We start from the raw sequence: 15,843 nt of genomic DNA on the forward strand, positions 1-15,843 counted from the left end.
TGTACTTATGTTCACTCTTCTAACAACTTTATGTTCAAATCAACCTGTATTTCTATATGTCTGTAATGGCTGCCAACCAGCTTTGTGTCTGCTAACAAACATGGTGCACAGTTATGAAAGGAACGGAGTGGCTCATTCCTGTCTGCCAGAATTTTTTTTTTTTTTGCTTTAGTGCCGAGAGAGTGGCAGATAAATTATTTGAATGAAAGCAGAGAGGTCGGCCTGAGCTAGCATGCTCTAGCCTGTTACACTGCACAGGGGGAGGAGAACAGGTACATAAAGGCGTGATAAGAGATGATGGTGACAGAAGAGGGCTGCAGAGCGGTGAAGGCGAGCTCCGCCTTCTGTTGATTACCAAGAAAGACCAAAAATGGTGTTCAGATATGTAATCCACTGTGTTCCATATCTCTGGTGGGGTCGCGAATTCAAATGAAACATCGGAAAAGGGTGTAAAGAAGCAGCGCGTGCGTGTACTTCACCTGCGTGAGCAGCACAGGCGCCAAGGAAAGGGTTTAGAGTATGTAAAGAGCTGCGATAAGGGGCTTCCAGACTCCGGCGCTTTTAGCAGCCGGAGTCTGGAAACCCTAGACTGCCAAAACCACATCATAATTATAAGACAAGGTGTAGTGGGAAACTGGATCTACGTATTTTCACCCCCCCCCCCTGGGGTTCCTTGATGTGCACCTAAATGTAGGTACACTAGTGTATTTTTGTATTTTACCCCCACTGAAATACGGCCGCCGCAGCCAGAATATAAGCCACGACCTCGAACTCATTATTGCAATGCCATAGCGATTAAAGACGCACCGATAAAAATATTCTAACTAAAATTAACTGGGAGTTTACATTGCTCCGAGCTCATATGTATTATCTGTAAACTATCAATAGCCAAATGCTGCTTAGAACGCATTTTATTTGAATTTGAAGTTCATGCGAGCGGTAAATCGGAAAGCACAGCATCTATCGATGTAGTCATAAAAGTAGATAGGTCGTCCTAATAAACATTGTGAAGTCACCAGTCACCTTGTATCGCCATTCGGAAGACGTTTCAGCACTGTTTGCATTGGTTGTCTTGCACTGACCAAACACGAAGCGCACGAGAAAACTTCTTACCGTTTACAGATTACCAGATTACTGGTGCTATGGCCGGCATTGAGAGAGCTGGTGGCGACATCCTGTGACACTTTGTTTAACTACAATACTTCTAAATTACTAGTGCTTATCTAAGCCAAAAGTATACTTCTGTAAACGACACATTCCTTAAGGACGTAACTTAACTCTATTAATATTGCTACGGGATAGTATTTCCAATGACCAAGAGCCGAGCAGTAAGAAGACGACGACAACGTTTGGAAGCTAGCGCGGGCTGTTGCCTCTTGGCCAACTGCGGCGTATTGCCTTGTAAATATACTTGTAAATAGCTTTTCGTCGGTGTCTTCCTACGTAACATATCTGGTGGAGGTGGACGTTCCCTGTACCTCGTCACGGAGCTTCGCAGTGGACGGTACGTCGAGCCTTCCATCATGGCTCCCGGCGACGACAACTCAACCCCGCCGGCTCCGACACCTGCTGCCACTTCGACGACCTACATCACTCTCCCCGCTCCCCGTGATCCTGGCGTATTCTCGGCAAAAGATGGGGAAGACGTCGAGGACTGGATCAGCCTGTACGAACACGTCAGCCGCAATAACCGGTGGGACCCTACTATCATGCTCGCCAACGTGGTCTTTTACCTCGGTGGCGCACCTCGCGTTTGGTATCGGACGCACGAAGATGAGCTCACCAGTTGGGATTCGCTTAAGCAAAAGCTCCGAGACTTGTTCGGCAACCCCTACGGTCACCAACTTGCCGCGCAGAAGGCGCTTTCCGGTCGTGTGCAGACGTCAACGGAGCCCTACGTCATGTACATTCAGGACGTCTTGGCTCTGTGCCGCAAAGTTTACGCACACATGACTGAGTCCGACAAGGTCTCCCACATCCTCAAAGGCATTGCCGATGACGCCTTCAACTTGCTCGTATTTAACAACGTGACGACGGTGGATGCAGTTATAAAAGAGTGCCGCCGCCTGGAACTCGCTAAAAGCCGACGTATCGACCAACAGTTTGCCCGTCTGCCCAACACCCCAGCGACATCTTCCTGTGCCGACGCTCCTCGTCCCAACAACACTGGCGATGTTACCAGGATTGTCCGGCGTGAGATCGAGGCCGCCTATCCGGCTGCCTTCGACTCCAGCCCCTCCAATGCACCTGCAATCACTGTTTCCCTGATTCAGGCAGTTGTCCGCCAGGAGTTCGCCAACATGGGTATTCCCACCATCTGCTCGGCCCATCGCCCTGATACCCACCCGGCTTCTTCGATTCCGCCCCGTCCCGCACCCTCTTACCCACCACGTTTCCGCAACCACTCTGAATGGCGCACTGCAGACAAGCCAATTTGTTTTCACTGCCATCGAATTGGGCACATTTCTCGGCACTGTCGCAGTCGCTGGAGTTCCCCGAACCAGTCTACATATACTGCCTACTCTCGCCCCCCAGGTGGCCTTTCTCGTCCCTATGCTGCCCGCTCAGATAATGCCGCCACCGATTCTCCTGCGCCGAACCGCCCCTATTCTCGTTCGCCTTCGCCCCAACGACGACAATCTCGCTCCCCCCAACCCCGTCGCTCCTATTCGCCGACTCCCTTCGGACGCCGCTCCCAGCCGGAAAACTAGACGATGCAGCGCCTCGAGGTGACGCTGCATTGCTCCCTACACCGCCAAATCCTCTCCTGACGTTGCCCACTCATCTGAACCTTCTTGACGTGCAGGTCGACGGTGTTCCTGTATCTGCTCTCATAGACACTGGGGCGCATTTGTCGGTAATGAGCGCTGACCTTCGTAACCGGCTGAGGAAAATAATCACACCCGCCACGACGCCTGTTGTCCATGTCGCCGATGGCGGAACAGCCCCTGTAATTGGTATGTGTGCCGCCCGCGTCTCCTTCGCCGATCGCTCCACTACCGTGCTGTTCACAGTTATCGCTCACTGTCCCCACATCATCCTCGGCTTAGACTTCCTCTCCGCACATTCTGCTCTCATCGATTGCTCCGCCAGTACTCTCCGCCTCGACCTGCCTGTTCTGGATCCCGCTGAACAACACCCTACTCGCCTCAGTTCCGTCGACTTCGTTCGCTTGCCACCTTCGGCACTGACTTACGTTGACTTCGTGTTATCCCCACCAGTCCCCGACGGTCACTACATCGCGGCTCCTATGCAAGACGTCCTCCTTACACACGGGATCACAGTACCTCATACAGTTTTATCTATTACGGCGAATCGCGTCTGCCTGCCAGTGGTCAATTTTGGCTTGACGACACAAGTGCTGCCACGCGGGATGTCCCTGGCCCAACTCTGCTCATTCGAGGATCACTCTGTAGTATCGATTTCAGTAGACGACAATTCAGCCGATCCTCCTCTACCATCGCAGTCGGCAACTTGTACCATCGCCAACTTACAGAAAATGATTGCACCCGACATGCCGTCCGAGCACGCTCGTGTGCTCTACCGCGTTCTGATTTCTTACCAAGTTATTTTTGACTTTAACGATCGTCCTTTGGCCCAAACAACAGCTGTTAAACATCGCATTAATACCGGCGATGCCCCTCCTATTCATCGCCGCCCGTATCGAGTATCACCGGCTGAGCGTCAAGTTATTCACACCGAAGTTCGCAAAATGCTTGCCAAGAACATTATTGAACCGTCATGTAGTCCGTGGGCGTCACCTGTTGTGCTGGTAAAAAAGAAGGATGGCTCATGGCGCTTTTGCGTGGATTATCGGCACCTTAACAGGGTTACCAAAAAGGACGTGTATCCCCTACCTCGGATTGATGACGCCCTTGACTGCCTCCATGGTGCTCGCTATTTCTCCTCTATTGACCTTCGCTCCGGCTACTGGCAGATTGCCGTGGACGATCTCGACCGCGAGAAGACTGCCTTTGTAACACCCGACGGTCTTTATCAATTCAAAGTGATGCCGTTCGGTCTATGTAACGCTCCTGCCACTTTTGAACGCATGATGGACTCCCTTCTTCACGGTTTCAAATGGTCCACGTGCCTGTGCTACTTGGACGACGTCATCGTATTCTCCCCAACGTTCGCTACGCACCTCGAGCGCCTCTCAGCAGTCCTGGACGTTTTTCGGCGAGCCGGTCTGCAACTCAACGCATCGAAGTGCCAATTCGGCCGTCGCCAGATTACCGTCCTTGGACATCTCGTTGACGCGAACGGAGTGCAACCGGACCCAGGCAAGATCGATGCTGTTACGCACTTCCCTGTTCCAAAGTGTGTCAAGGATGTGCGCAGCTTCATCGGCCTTTGCTCGTGCTTCCGCCGTTTCGTGAAAAATTTCGCGGCCATAGCACGACCACTAACCGAGCTTTTGAAGAAATACGCCCCTTTCCAGTGGGGCGATAACGAGGCCTCTGCATTCTCGCTTCTAATCGACCTTCTCTCAACGCCTCCCGTTCTGGCCCATTTCGATCCTTCTGCGCCTACCGAAGTCCGTACTGATGCCAGCGGTCACGGAATTGGCGCAGTACTGGCACAACGCCAGCGTGGCCACGACCGTGTTATCGCTTACGCCAGCAGGCTCCTCTCGCCCGCGGAGCGCAACTATTCCATCACTGAGCGTGAGTGTCTGGCCCTAGTTTGGGCGGTTGCGAAGTTCCGCCCATACTTATATGGCCGACCCTTTTCCGTTTTCACAGACCATCACGCGCTTTGCTGGTTATGCTCATTGAAAGACCCTACAGGAAGACTTGGTCGCTGGGCCTTACGCCTCCAAGAATATTCGTTCTCTGTCACCTACAAATCTGGCCGACTACACAAGGACGCTGACTGCCTGTCTCGGTACCCGGTAGACGAGCCTGACGACGCCGACAGTAGTACCGCCGACGGCATTTTCTCTGTGTCTGCCTTCGCTAACATCGCCGATGAGCAGTACCGAGACCTATCGCTGCGAGTACTCATCGAGCGTCTGCGCTCTACACCTACCGATGCATCCGTTCGCCGATATGTCCTCCAGGGCGGCATTCTGTATCGAAGGAACTTCCTCCCTGATGGTCCTGATCTTCTTCTTGTCGTGCCAAAACATCTACGACAGGCTGTGCTCTTTGATATGCATGACGCACCCACTGCAGGACATCTTGGGGTAACCCGCACGTACGACCGCGTCCGCCGCCGCTTCTATTGGCCTGGTCTCGCTCGCTCCGTCCGACAAAATTGTGAAAATCTGCACTTCTATTATAAGTTACCTTGTTTAAACTACAGTCTGTCAATGAGATCATCATCGCCATTCCTATAGGTAGCATGGTGGCTGTAGCGGCCAGAGATTCTTGCGCTCGCATAAGATTACTGTCGCGATGGCTTAGCTCCTACACCGACGTCTGTTGTTACGGTGGATGTTTCATAGGCACTCACCATCAGGTCTATATATGCCTTGAAGAGCTCCCATGCGTCCATTTCCTGTCAGAATAGTAGAATACACACCGCACGCAGTTATGACATGTTTAATAGGAGAGAAAGTGAGCTGCCGCGGCAGCAATGCACGTACATGTAAATTGTAACACTAAGGCGAATTCTCGGAACGTTACGCTGCTGTTATATTTTACTAAATGTTGGATGTCCACCTGAACTGGATGTAACGTCTGCCCATTAAGTGTCTCGTTTCAATGAGGCAATGCATTATTGCTATTTAGTGAGGGCAACGACTACTGCTACCAACGTGACAATGACTGTGACACGTCAAAAGGAGCTATTTTGTTATATAGCTAATCTTCCCCACCTCTTGCGTACAGAACATGTCTTCTGCACATACAGCGATGTTTCTGCAGCACGTATGTACGAATGTTGCATATTATGTTCCTTTAGCTTTTCATCGAGTGCATTTCGGAAGTTTCTGGCTACATTCGCATCATTACAACTTCATAAAAAATGTGTCAGCACTAGGAGAAACTGTACATGGTTTCTCCAAGTTTCCACACAAATGATAAATTGCACATTTTAGAACACTTTTACCCTTCATATTCAATAACTACACCGAAACTGATAATTCCACGTTAAGTGAACTAAGACAAATTTTGTTGATGCGCCTCCAGTCCTTCCGACCAATTTTTCAGATGTTTCAGCTACTGATATTCGTTCCGAGTATTTTTAGTTTATTCTAAATATTAATTAGTTATCTTGCTTGCTTTACTAAAATTATTACGTACGCTCGCTATTGTGTAATTACAACAATACTCTGAAAAAAGTGCGCCCTTTGTTATTTGTTTGTGCTACGTTAAGAATAAATTATATTTTCATCATTATTGTCTATTTCACAAAACTCATTCGTTTCTATTTCATGCTTACTGCCCTTTAATGACTGTAACGCTTTGTAAAATACTCGACTCTTTGTTATCCTTTTACTATGCATTTGTACTACATTCCTTTGTATGTCTATGTTAATGACGATATGTTGTATCTGCTGGCTCATCACGGCTTCTATAGGACCTAGTCAAATAGCTTAAACCAGCTTTTTTCCTCTGGCATCCACTTCCACACTGTACTTTGGAATAAATAAAATGATTTTATAGAAACAGTATAGTACAAAGCACGGTCTCCGAGATGGGGCAGCGCGCACGTAACGACACGTGTAATCTCGGAGGTCAGGTGCACAAGAATGTCTAACAATTCCCTGATCTCAAAAATTGATACGAAGCTTTTTGTTATATGAAGCAAGTGTTTTCGTTGTTTGAAAAAGCGCACGCTGCATTTCGGACGCTTAATATGGCAGGGTCTGGCTACGCTGCGCCGCGCCGCGCTCAAAGTAGGCCAAAGCAGAACATACATCTGATGGTCGATAGAGAGAGAGAGAGAGCAGTGAAATTCGTTGTGCGTCCACGGGGCCCATGCCAAAAGTGGTTCGTAAATTTGTTCCCTGTGGTTCGAGCTTCGTAGGCCAAACGTCTCTGCGTTACCAGGCCATTTTAAAACGCGAACGGGAAAACTTTAACAGAGTGCCGCGTACGCGTGATTATTTGACAGTTCGGTGTAGCATCACCGCGCAAATGGCGCCGAAAGTGTTCCAGCCGCGACTTTGCCGTCTGTGAAAGAAGGACGTCATAGTGCGCGAGTGTCTAATGCGGCGTTGACTGCGGGAACAGAAATGTGTTAACGCTCGTTCTATTTCCAACATGATCGTTCAAATGAGGCTGCTATAAGTCCAACCTGGGTATTGTTTCGCGATCATTAATGCGTTTCATATTCGGTCAAGGGTAATTCGTTCTTAGTCGCTTGTTGTATATAGTTTTGAGAACGCGAACTTGCCTCATACGCTTTCGCAGCCATGGCCAGGACGGGCATTGCCCATTGGTTTAGCAGCGTCACACTGAGCACTGGTATAATGATCTGCAACAAAACGAGTAAATCAATCGAAGAGAAAGAATGCGTGCAGATGCTTTGCTTGAAGAATCTAAAACCAGTTTCACGCTTACGTTGTTTCTTGTTTTTTGCTTGGCACAGATTTACCAAGTAAGGGCAATCTGGAGGCGTGGAACGTGCTCTACAAGTGTGGTAACAATCATGACAACACTAGTCTTTAGTCTTCCTAATTTTGGCTGCTGTGTAGAGAGTTTAACTAGCGCCTTCATACGAGGAGAATTCGAAAAGAAACTGTCCATTTTTATGCTTAGAGTCAAGCCATTCTGCACATCTTTTTTTTTTTGTTATGCTCAATCAACCATCCAATAACGCGTCCACCACTTTACGGGTATAAATTAGGTCGAAGTAAATTAAGCCATGCCTACCGGGAAATTAACCCGCGACCTCGTTCTCAGCAGCAAAACGCCACGTGTATGTATGTATATATATATATATATATATATATATATACATATCATAAGAAGTCAACAACAATAACCCGAAGGACAACATAGAGGGAATTACTGGCACTTATTAATTGAATTAAAGAAATGATAAATTAATGGCAGGTGGAAGTGGATGAAAAAAAACTTGCCGCAGGTGGGAACGATCTCACGTCTTGGCATTACGCGTGTGATGCTCTACCAATTGAGGTACCGCGGCGCCGTTTACCAATCTACTTTTTTTTTGTATTTATGATTTACTGCCAGGACTAACCTTGGGAGCGTTAGCCAGCGCCACCACCCACAAACCTTGGCGGCAGATGTGGAACATCCTTTCTGCTGCAGGCGTCACGAGCATGTGATCTTTTTGGGTGAAGGCAACTGGTCAATAAACCCATACATGCTATCTGAAGGCATCAATGTTGCCGGATTCGAGGCCCTTGTTATGTAATAAACGAGAATATCGATTGAGCTACCGCGGCGCCGTTTTCCCATCCACTTGTCACGAAGGGTTAATCAGAGCATCAACCGAGGGATGACCACGCGCACAGTTATAAGCTAACTTAACCAACTCTCAGAAAATTATTGCTCTGTTTCTCGCTCTTTCTCAGCGTTTTCTCAAACCGTTTTTCAAATAAAGAAAGCTACTGAAGAAAAGCCGCCAATCCAAACGCAAATTTTTAATCTAATTGCAATGGTTCCAGAACAATAACCTGTTTAGCTGTCACCAGAGGGAGCAAGACGACGATGTTTCCACGCAGACTTGGTTTCCTTGGGTTCCTTGGAAATTGCTCGACAGCAAAGAAAATCTCGCCCTTATCTCGATACGAAGCTCCTCGGAAGCCTATGGGGACCTGTGGACTCTGGTGAGGACTCTTCTTTGCCTTCTTCTACTGATCCTGCTCGTCTGATAGACTCAAAACAAGCACTGCTGGCGCTTAGGCCTAGTGTGGCCGTGCCGCCGCGCTCGCCCGACAGAGAAGTGTTTGTGCCACATATGAGCTCCTCATCTGTACCTTCCACTGGACTGCTGCGCGTGACAACATCCATGCCAACTATGCAGCTGAAGTGTGCAACCGAGAGCTCGAATAACCAAGATTCAACACCGAAGGACAGTCCACTTCGTGATGTGAATGTGAACCTATCCGCAATCGTGCCGACGGACACTGGTGACCCTATGGACGTGCAGCCCTCTGGCGGTTCGACGAATGCAGCCAAGCGAGGTCCCCCTATCAACGTGCTTCAACAAGACGCCATCGCATCGGAGCAACCGGAAAAAAAGGTAAGGGCCACCCCAGACAATTCCTCCACGGCCTCCCCTACGCCCGCTCCCTCTCAGTCTTACCCAACGCCCACCCCTTCTCAATCCTATCGAGTTCATATACGCCCCCTTTCATGCTACGACATAACCTCAGTAGCCACAAAATATGTCCAAAGGGTCATCGACCAATCTTGATACCACTGGATACAAAGGGTTCGCAGCATATAAATCTACCAACTCGATCACTGTGCACTTGGCATCTCTCAGTGATGTGCAGAAAATGTGCACTTTAACATCTATCCCGCTGTCAGAAGATCAACACCTACCTGTGAAGTGCTACTTTGCATCGGGCCCTAATATACAGAGGTGTGTTGTCTATGGCATTGACCCGGAAGACACCCCTGAAATAATTTGTCGTGAATTGACCTCCACGACACATAGGGTGCTCGCAGCTAGATTCATGGGCAAAAGCCGTACATGCTTAGTCACGGTACAGGGCCCTCAATGTATTCCAGAACGGTTTTAGTACTATGGTTGCATATTGCGACCTGAACCCTACCTCCCTCGGGCAATATTCTGCTACCGCTGCTTTCAACGTGGACACGTGCAGGCATTTTGCCCACAGCGTACTATTGATCCAGAAAAGTTCACACCAGAAGGCCAACCACGATATCGATGAGGCTTATGTAAATCTGATGAGCACGATATGACAAGCACAAATTGTCCGACTAAACAGAAGGCCACAGTACGGATACGAAAGGCTATACCAAAAACGACTATAGTAACAACACACAATCGTTATGAGGTTCTTGCAGAAGAGCCAGAGATGCTCTTGGCAGAAGAAGCAAAAGCCCCAGAAACACAACTGTATTCTTCTGTTCTTAAACATGGCAAGCAGTCGCAGACAAAGAAACAGAAATTACCGGAACCTCTGTATCAGTCGGATGATGACCATGATGACATTGACGCTCGGATAGACGCACTGGCCAGAGAGATTGAGCGACTACGCAAACATAAAGAATTGGTAATTCTGCGTCGTCAGAAAACAGGACCAACACGTGACGCATCAACCACTGCGAATGCCACCGTTACGCCTGGATCCCGTCCGGCACAACAGGTCAACGAAGCTGTTTGGACAGCAGTTTTAGATCAACTTGCTCAACTAACGTTGCTCATTCAGAATAGCCTGCATCATGGCTAATTCTCTGCAGCAGCTGTCACAGGATGGAATTCTACAGTGGAATTGTCGCGGCCTAAGCTCCAAGTTAGGAGAAATTAAAACCAAGCTTCAATACAATAAGCTACATGCATGGGCACTGCTTATTCAAGAGCATAATAAGCTATGCGCCCTGTCCAATTTTAATGGGTATCATAACCCATCTATTAGAGATAGACGTGCTACTACAATGGCTTCAGCTCCGGGAAAAGCTGCAGTTTATATATCATCGCATATTGCTCACACAGTGATTGATCTGGAGCCATGGGGTAGTGGTAATCAAGAAGTTGTCGGGGTCCTGACACGACCAGTGAAGACTCCTGTCATTCTAGTGTCATTCTACGCCAGACCACAGCGCACACGTTTGAATTTGGGGTGGATAGCCCATCTCCGGTCTACGTACACGGGAATTCCTATTCTCGTGGGTGGAGACTTCAATGTCCCACATACAGAATGGGGTACACGTACAACTCCCGAAGAGGATACCAAGTTAAAAACATGAGCGATGCCACTTTTACACTGTTGAACCATCACGCTGTGGCTACCTGTGCTGTACCCGCAGTATCTAGAACAAACGCTCCAGACCTCACGTGGGGGTTGGGTCCTGGAATGCCGCAGTGGCGGGTGGAACCAGATACATGGGGCAATGATCATATGCCAATAATGATTGGTTTGCGCAGAACGTGCATACAGAAAATTCGACGACGAGTAACATTCACGCATTGGGATAAGTTTCGGGAATCATCGATTGATAAGGTACCCTCAGAGCCCTCAGAAATTATTCCCGCTTTGCAAGAACTGCTACAGAGGAACACCACTGTAACCACAGTTGACGAGGAACAACCTCAACCGGACCTCGCCCTTTTGCAACTTTGGGCAAAGCGACGTCAGGCAGAAGTGTATCCGTCGAGGAATCCCGATGCACCTGGTAGCCGTGCACGTGCTAACCATATAGCGGCGAAGGCGCGTCGGCACGAAAAGCAACTTTCTTGACGACGATGGTATGGGTGGTGCGAGAATCTTGGATCGGGCATTGGAAACAGAGCACTTTGGCGTACGTTCCGGTCAATGGAACGCGGTCATAAGCAACCTGACCCTGCAGCGAGCGTTGGGTTAGCGATGCAGAGTTCGCCACATCAATTTGCAGAACACACTGCTAGAGCGTTTTTCCCGAAATACGATCACGCGTCACCCATAATCTGCCCCGAAATTGATGAGTCTGACACAACTTCCAAATTCGAAATATCCAGCCCTTTCAGCATGGCCGAACTAATAGCGGCGATTGAAACTTCGAAGCAACGAAGAACACCTGGTCCCGATGGTATTCCTTATGAGATTTTCAAGAACATGGAAGGAGCAGCTCTCGACGCACTTCTTCAGGCTATTAATGAAGTATGGTAGACTGGAAACGTTCCACCTGATTGGAAGCATTCAATTGTTGTCGCGACTCCGAAACCAGGAAAGTCTCCAAATAGCCTGCAGTCCTTACGCCCAATTTCACTAACCTCAACTGTCTGCAAGCTCGCTGAAAAGATGCTGGCCACACGTGTTTCCTGGTGGCTTGAACGCCACGATAAATATCATCCTGCTCAAATTGGATTCCGTCCTTACTTGGGAACTGAAGATGGACTTTCTATCTTATCAGACGATGTTTTACAGGTTTCACCACACAGTCACGCTGTGCGCATGGTAGTAGCAACAGACATAACGAAAGCTTATGACAATATAGACCATCAAATCATTATAGCCAACCTCATCGACCTGGGACGTCCACCGCGGGTGATAAGATTCATCTACTCATTCCTTCAGAATCGCACATTTGCGATTAGAGCAGATGGAAGGCAAGAAATATATTTCACATCGAACAGAGGAGTCCCACAAGGTTCGGTTTTGGCTCCTCTTCTCTTCAACGTTGCTCTAATACCTCTAGCCTGGCAACTACATCGGATTCCAGACGTGAGGTTCTTAATCTATGCGGATGACGTCACTTTGTGGTCCGTTCATGAAGATATATCTAGACAAACTCAACAGCTTCAAGAAGCCCTTGATGTTCTGAACAACTACACTCGGAAAGCAGGGTTGGACGTTTCCGCCCAAAAATAAAGCTATGTTATGGTGGCCAACAAGAAAGGACGCACAAGAATCACGCAGCACCCCTTTACATTTAGACTCGGCGCAGTGACAATCCCTGAGGCTACTGAGGTCCGCATACTGGGTCTCGATATTCACCACTCCGGCAGTGGTGCCCACTGGCTCCGTAAAACCAGACAGAGTTCGACAAAAACACTTCACCTTATTCGTCGCATTGCAGCAAAAGCAGCTGGAGCTTGTACTGACATAGCTCGACGGTTGGTGCGTGCAGTCTTGCAGCCACGAATTTTATATTAGGCACAATTTCAACGGCTGTCTTTGGCACAGCTGGCACAGTTGGAGACGATTAATCGCGATGCTATGCGCACAATCACAGCACTGCCCCGCATCACTCTGATACCAACCTTAGAGGAACATGCCCAGCTCAACACAATTGCAGAGCTAATTTTGCAACGTGAAAAAGCACGTGAAATAAAAAAGCAACTTATTCCGGCTGTCGCTGCGTTGCATGCTCATTTTCGACGCGGCTCTCGAATTGACAATCAGCCCTATCCAATAATAAGCCAACACTAATAAGCCAACGAAGTTTACGACGCAGCGATACAACAGGTATTATTGACGAACACAATATCGTCGATGCATCATATGCTAACACCTGCAAAGTCTATACGGATGCTGCCATTCTCCCAGACGGCGGAAGGGCATCATTCCTGAGTACTACGCATAATTTCATCAGCGGCCACCAGCGCTATTTATCTACGGAAACCAGCGCTCTAGTAATGGAATTTCAAGCCATCCACGACGCTGTGCAAGATGCGACATCTAAGCTGCCTACCATCAAGCAACTACGTATCTTCACTGATTCTTTAGCGACTATTCAGGAACTCAAGAAGGTTGACAAGGCGATGGAAATCTGCGAGACAATACACACTATAAATAGTAAAACAGCTACTTGCGTCAAGGTACACTGGATTCAAGGCCATTCAGCGAACCTTCACAACATTGCTGCTGACCAGCAGGCACACTGCCCTCCTAATCCTGATCTTCCGCCTATTCCCCTCCCACATCAACCCCTTAACTCGCTCCGAGCCCGCAAAATTTTCTCCGGCAGGACACACGCGCTCTTATCCCACCGTGTGTCTGCTCCCTCCCCCTTCACCTTACTAGGGCGGAGGAAGTTGTGCTTCGGAGGCTTCGGGCCAGGGTGGCCCTTACACCGGCTGTTATCTCAAAGTGGAACTGATCGCATTTACCACTGGGTGCTACGTGTCCATACTGCTCCGTTCCTGTGATGGAAGCAGATGCATACCACCTAATATGGACATGTACTGGTCTAAAATCGGAACGCTCGCGTCTCCTACTGCAAGCCGGCCTCCGCTACAGTGTGACAACCAGCTATGACCGCTGGATACATGACAACAGATTCCACAAAACACTGCTTCAATTCATACACAACACAGGCCTCACAGCACACATATAATACACATATACGCACCAAGAATTATGCCTTAAGGGCAAGTCTTTATCGCAATAAAAAAAAACTGTCACCAAGGAACTGCACGAAAAAAAAAACTTCGTTTGTAACTTGTTTCTTCAAGAACAAAGAACAAGCTCGTCTGCAAACGGCGGAGAACTTTCACCTCCCTTCCCCACTCCTATACCGCCGGCGTCTTGGTCAGTCCCCCGTAATGAGACAGTCATTATGTGAGACACAAAGAAGCAAGGAAGAAAACGTGTTTCTTCCTTCAGAATTTAAACAATCGAATTTCTTTTGGTGACAAAAGTTGTACAGTTATACTAATTTCGTCAAGGTCTGTGCGGTAATATCCTGCTGATAAATCTCGTTATGTGCACGTACACAGCTGTCTTCTTCCCGTTAGCGTAGTTTTCATTGTTGTTCCCTGATTGTAAATGGTACGTACCCACGAGTACGGATTGACAAGGGTTCACAAAAGGGCGCCTTTTTCCAGCAAACTAATATATTTGTTTGAAACCAACATTATCCATGTAAAAACATAACCAACTGGGAAAGCGAACAGACAGTTTACTAACAGAGCTCCAAGTTCGGGCTTTCGTGCCTCGGCTTCCTCTTCATCCTAGTATTTTCGGTCTTCCGCATTTTGGCTGTTTCCGGCACAGCTTGCGACTCGTACTGACGTGCCTGCGTTGCGAGCTATTGCGTACGTCGTTGATGATCGATGCGAGCCTATCATTTTCCGTGTCAACGAACCTAACGTCGTTAATGTCAGTTATTTCAGTCTTTTCAGGGCCAATATCATCGCCAGGTGCGGCAACTTTTGGCTTCTTCTCCGCTCTCCATAACTTGCCTTGCTCACTGTGAACCCAAGCATTTGCTCAGCTGCTACTGATGATGTTTTTTTATTTCGTCAGAAGCGTTTCTTGTGTGCTAGCCGCAAACAGTTGGACAAACGCAAGTTGTTGTTGGGTACCGAAGTGCAGACGCTTTTATGGAGGTGACACATAGGTCATGCCTTCACTCTGAGTGTACGAGTTCTGTCCCAGAAGTTCATGCAGTGAGTCAGCAAAAACGTGGAAGCGGGTTTAGCAACGACTCTCTATCACTCTGTCTACTCGAAAGAACCCGGTTTATCTCTATATAGTACTAGGCGGAGGGCTGAAAAAGACAATTCCTTGAAAAATACAAGTCCACTTCTCGAAACGTTGGCTCCCGCTTACACCTTGTTCTCGTTTTGCTCATCGTTTTGAATTTCCATCTCCCGCCTTCCCCGTGTTTTCCCTAGCTGGAGTGCTGTATGATAAGGCAGAAATTCATGCGTGGACCTTTTGTGCAACCCAGTTTCAGTCTTTTTCGAAATGGAGATTGACAAACAGCCGTAACAAAGGATAAATATCAAATTTCTTGTGAAATTGGCCAAGAATGGTGCAAAAATTAATCAAACGTTTCGAAAAATATATCAAACGAATACCTTAAACGAAATAACTCTGTTGAAGTGGGTGTAGCCTTTTCGGGAAGGCCGTGAGGACCCTGAGGACAATGAAAGATCAGGACGCCCGTTAACACGTGTGATGATGAAAACATCGATCGTGTGCGTTCTCTTGTGCTCAGTTAGCGCCGAATGACTGTTAGAATGATAGCAGACGCACTTCCTTTAGGAAAGTCGTAGGTGCGTTCACCGGATTTAGACTGAAAATTATGGAAATTAAAAAGGTCTGCGCCAACGTGGTGCGATATGTGCTACCCCTCAGCAAAAGTTGCGAAGAAAATTGCATTGATTGGAAAACTTCAGACGAAGCGATGAATTGTTGAAAAGGGCCGTCACCGAAGACGAAACTTGGATCTACCAATATGACATCAAAATGAAGTCGTAAAGCGAGAACTAAAAAAAAAACGAAAAATGAGCCGAGGCCAAGAA

The 15,843-nt window shown here is 48.0% G+C and overlaps 1 protein-coding gene across 2 annotated transcripts in view; it reads right to left on the reverse strand.

Annotated features, from left to right (window-relative positions):
- LOC126543887 (diacylglycerol O-acyltransferase 1-like) overlaps positions 1 to 15,843 on the reverse strand; it is a 103,890-nt gene that overhangs the window by 17,829 nt on the left and 70,218 nt on the right. For both annotated transcript variants that reach the window (XM_050191024.3, XM_055061930.2), the window contains exons 9-10: positions 7,345 to 7,425; positions 5,458 to 5,502 (exon numbers count right to left, since the gene is read on the reverse strand). In XM_050191024.3, coding sequence (XP_050046981.1) covers positions 5,458 to 5,502; positions 7,345 to 7,425 — 126 coding nt within the window. The remainder of the gene's footprint in view (positions 1 to 5,457; positions 5,503 to 7,344; positions 7,426 to 15,843) is intronic.

This window comes from Dermacentor andersoni, chromosome 1 (assembly GCF_023375885.2).
Source record: "Dermacentor andersoni chromosome 1, qqDerAnde1_hic_scaffold, whole genome shotgun sequence".
In the NCBI taxonomy this organism is placed as follows: domain Eukaryota; kingdom Metazoa; phylum Arthropoda; class Arachnida; order Ixodida; family Ixodidae; genus Dermacentor; species Dermacentor andersoni.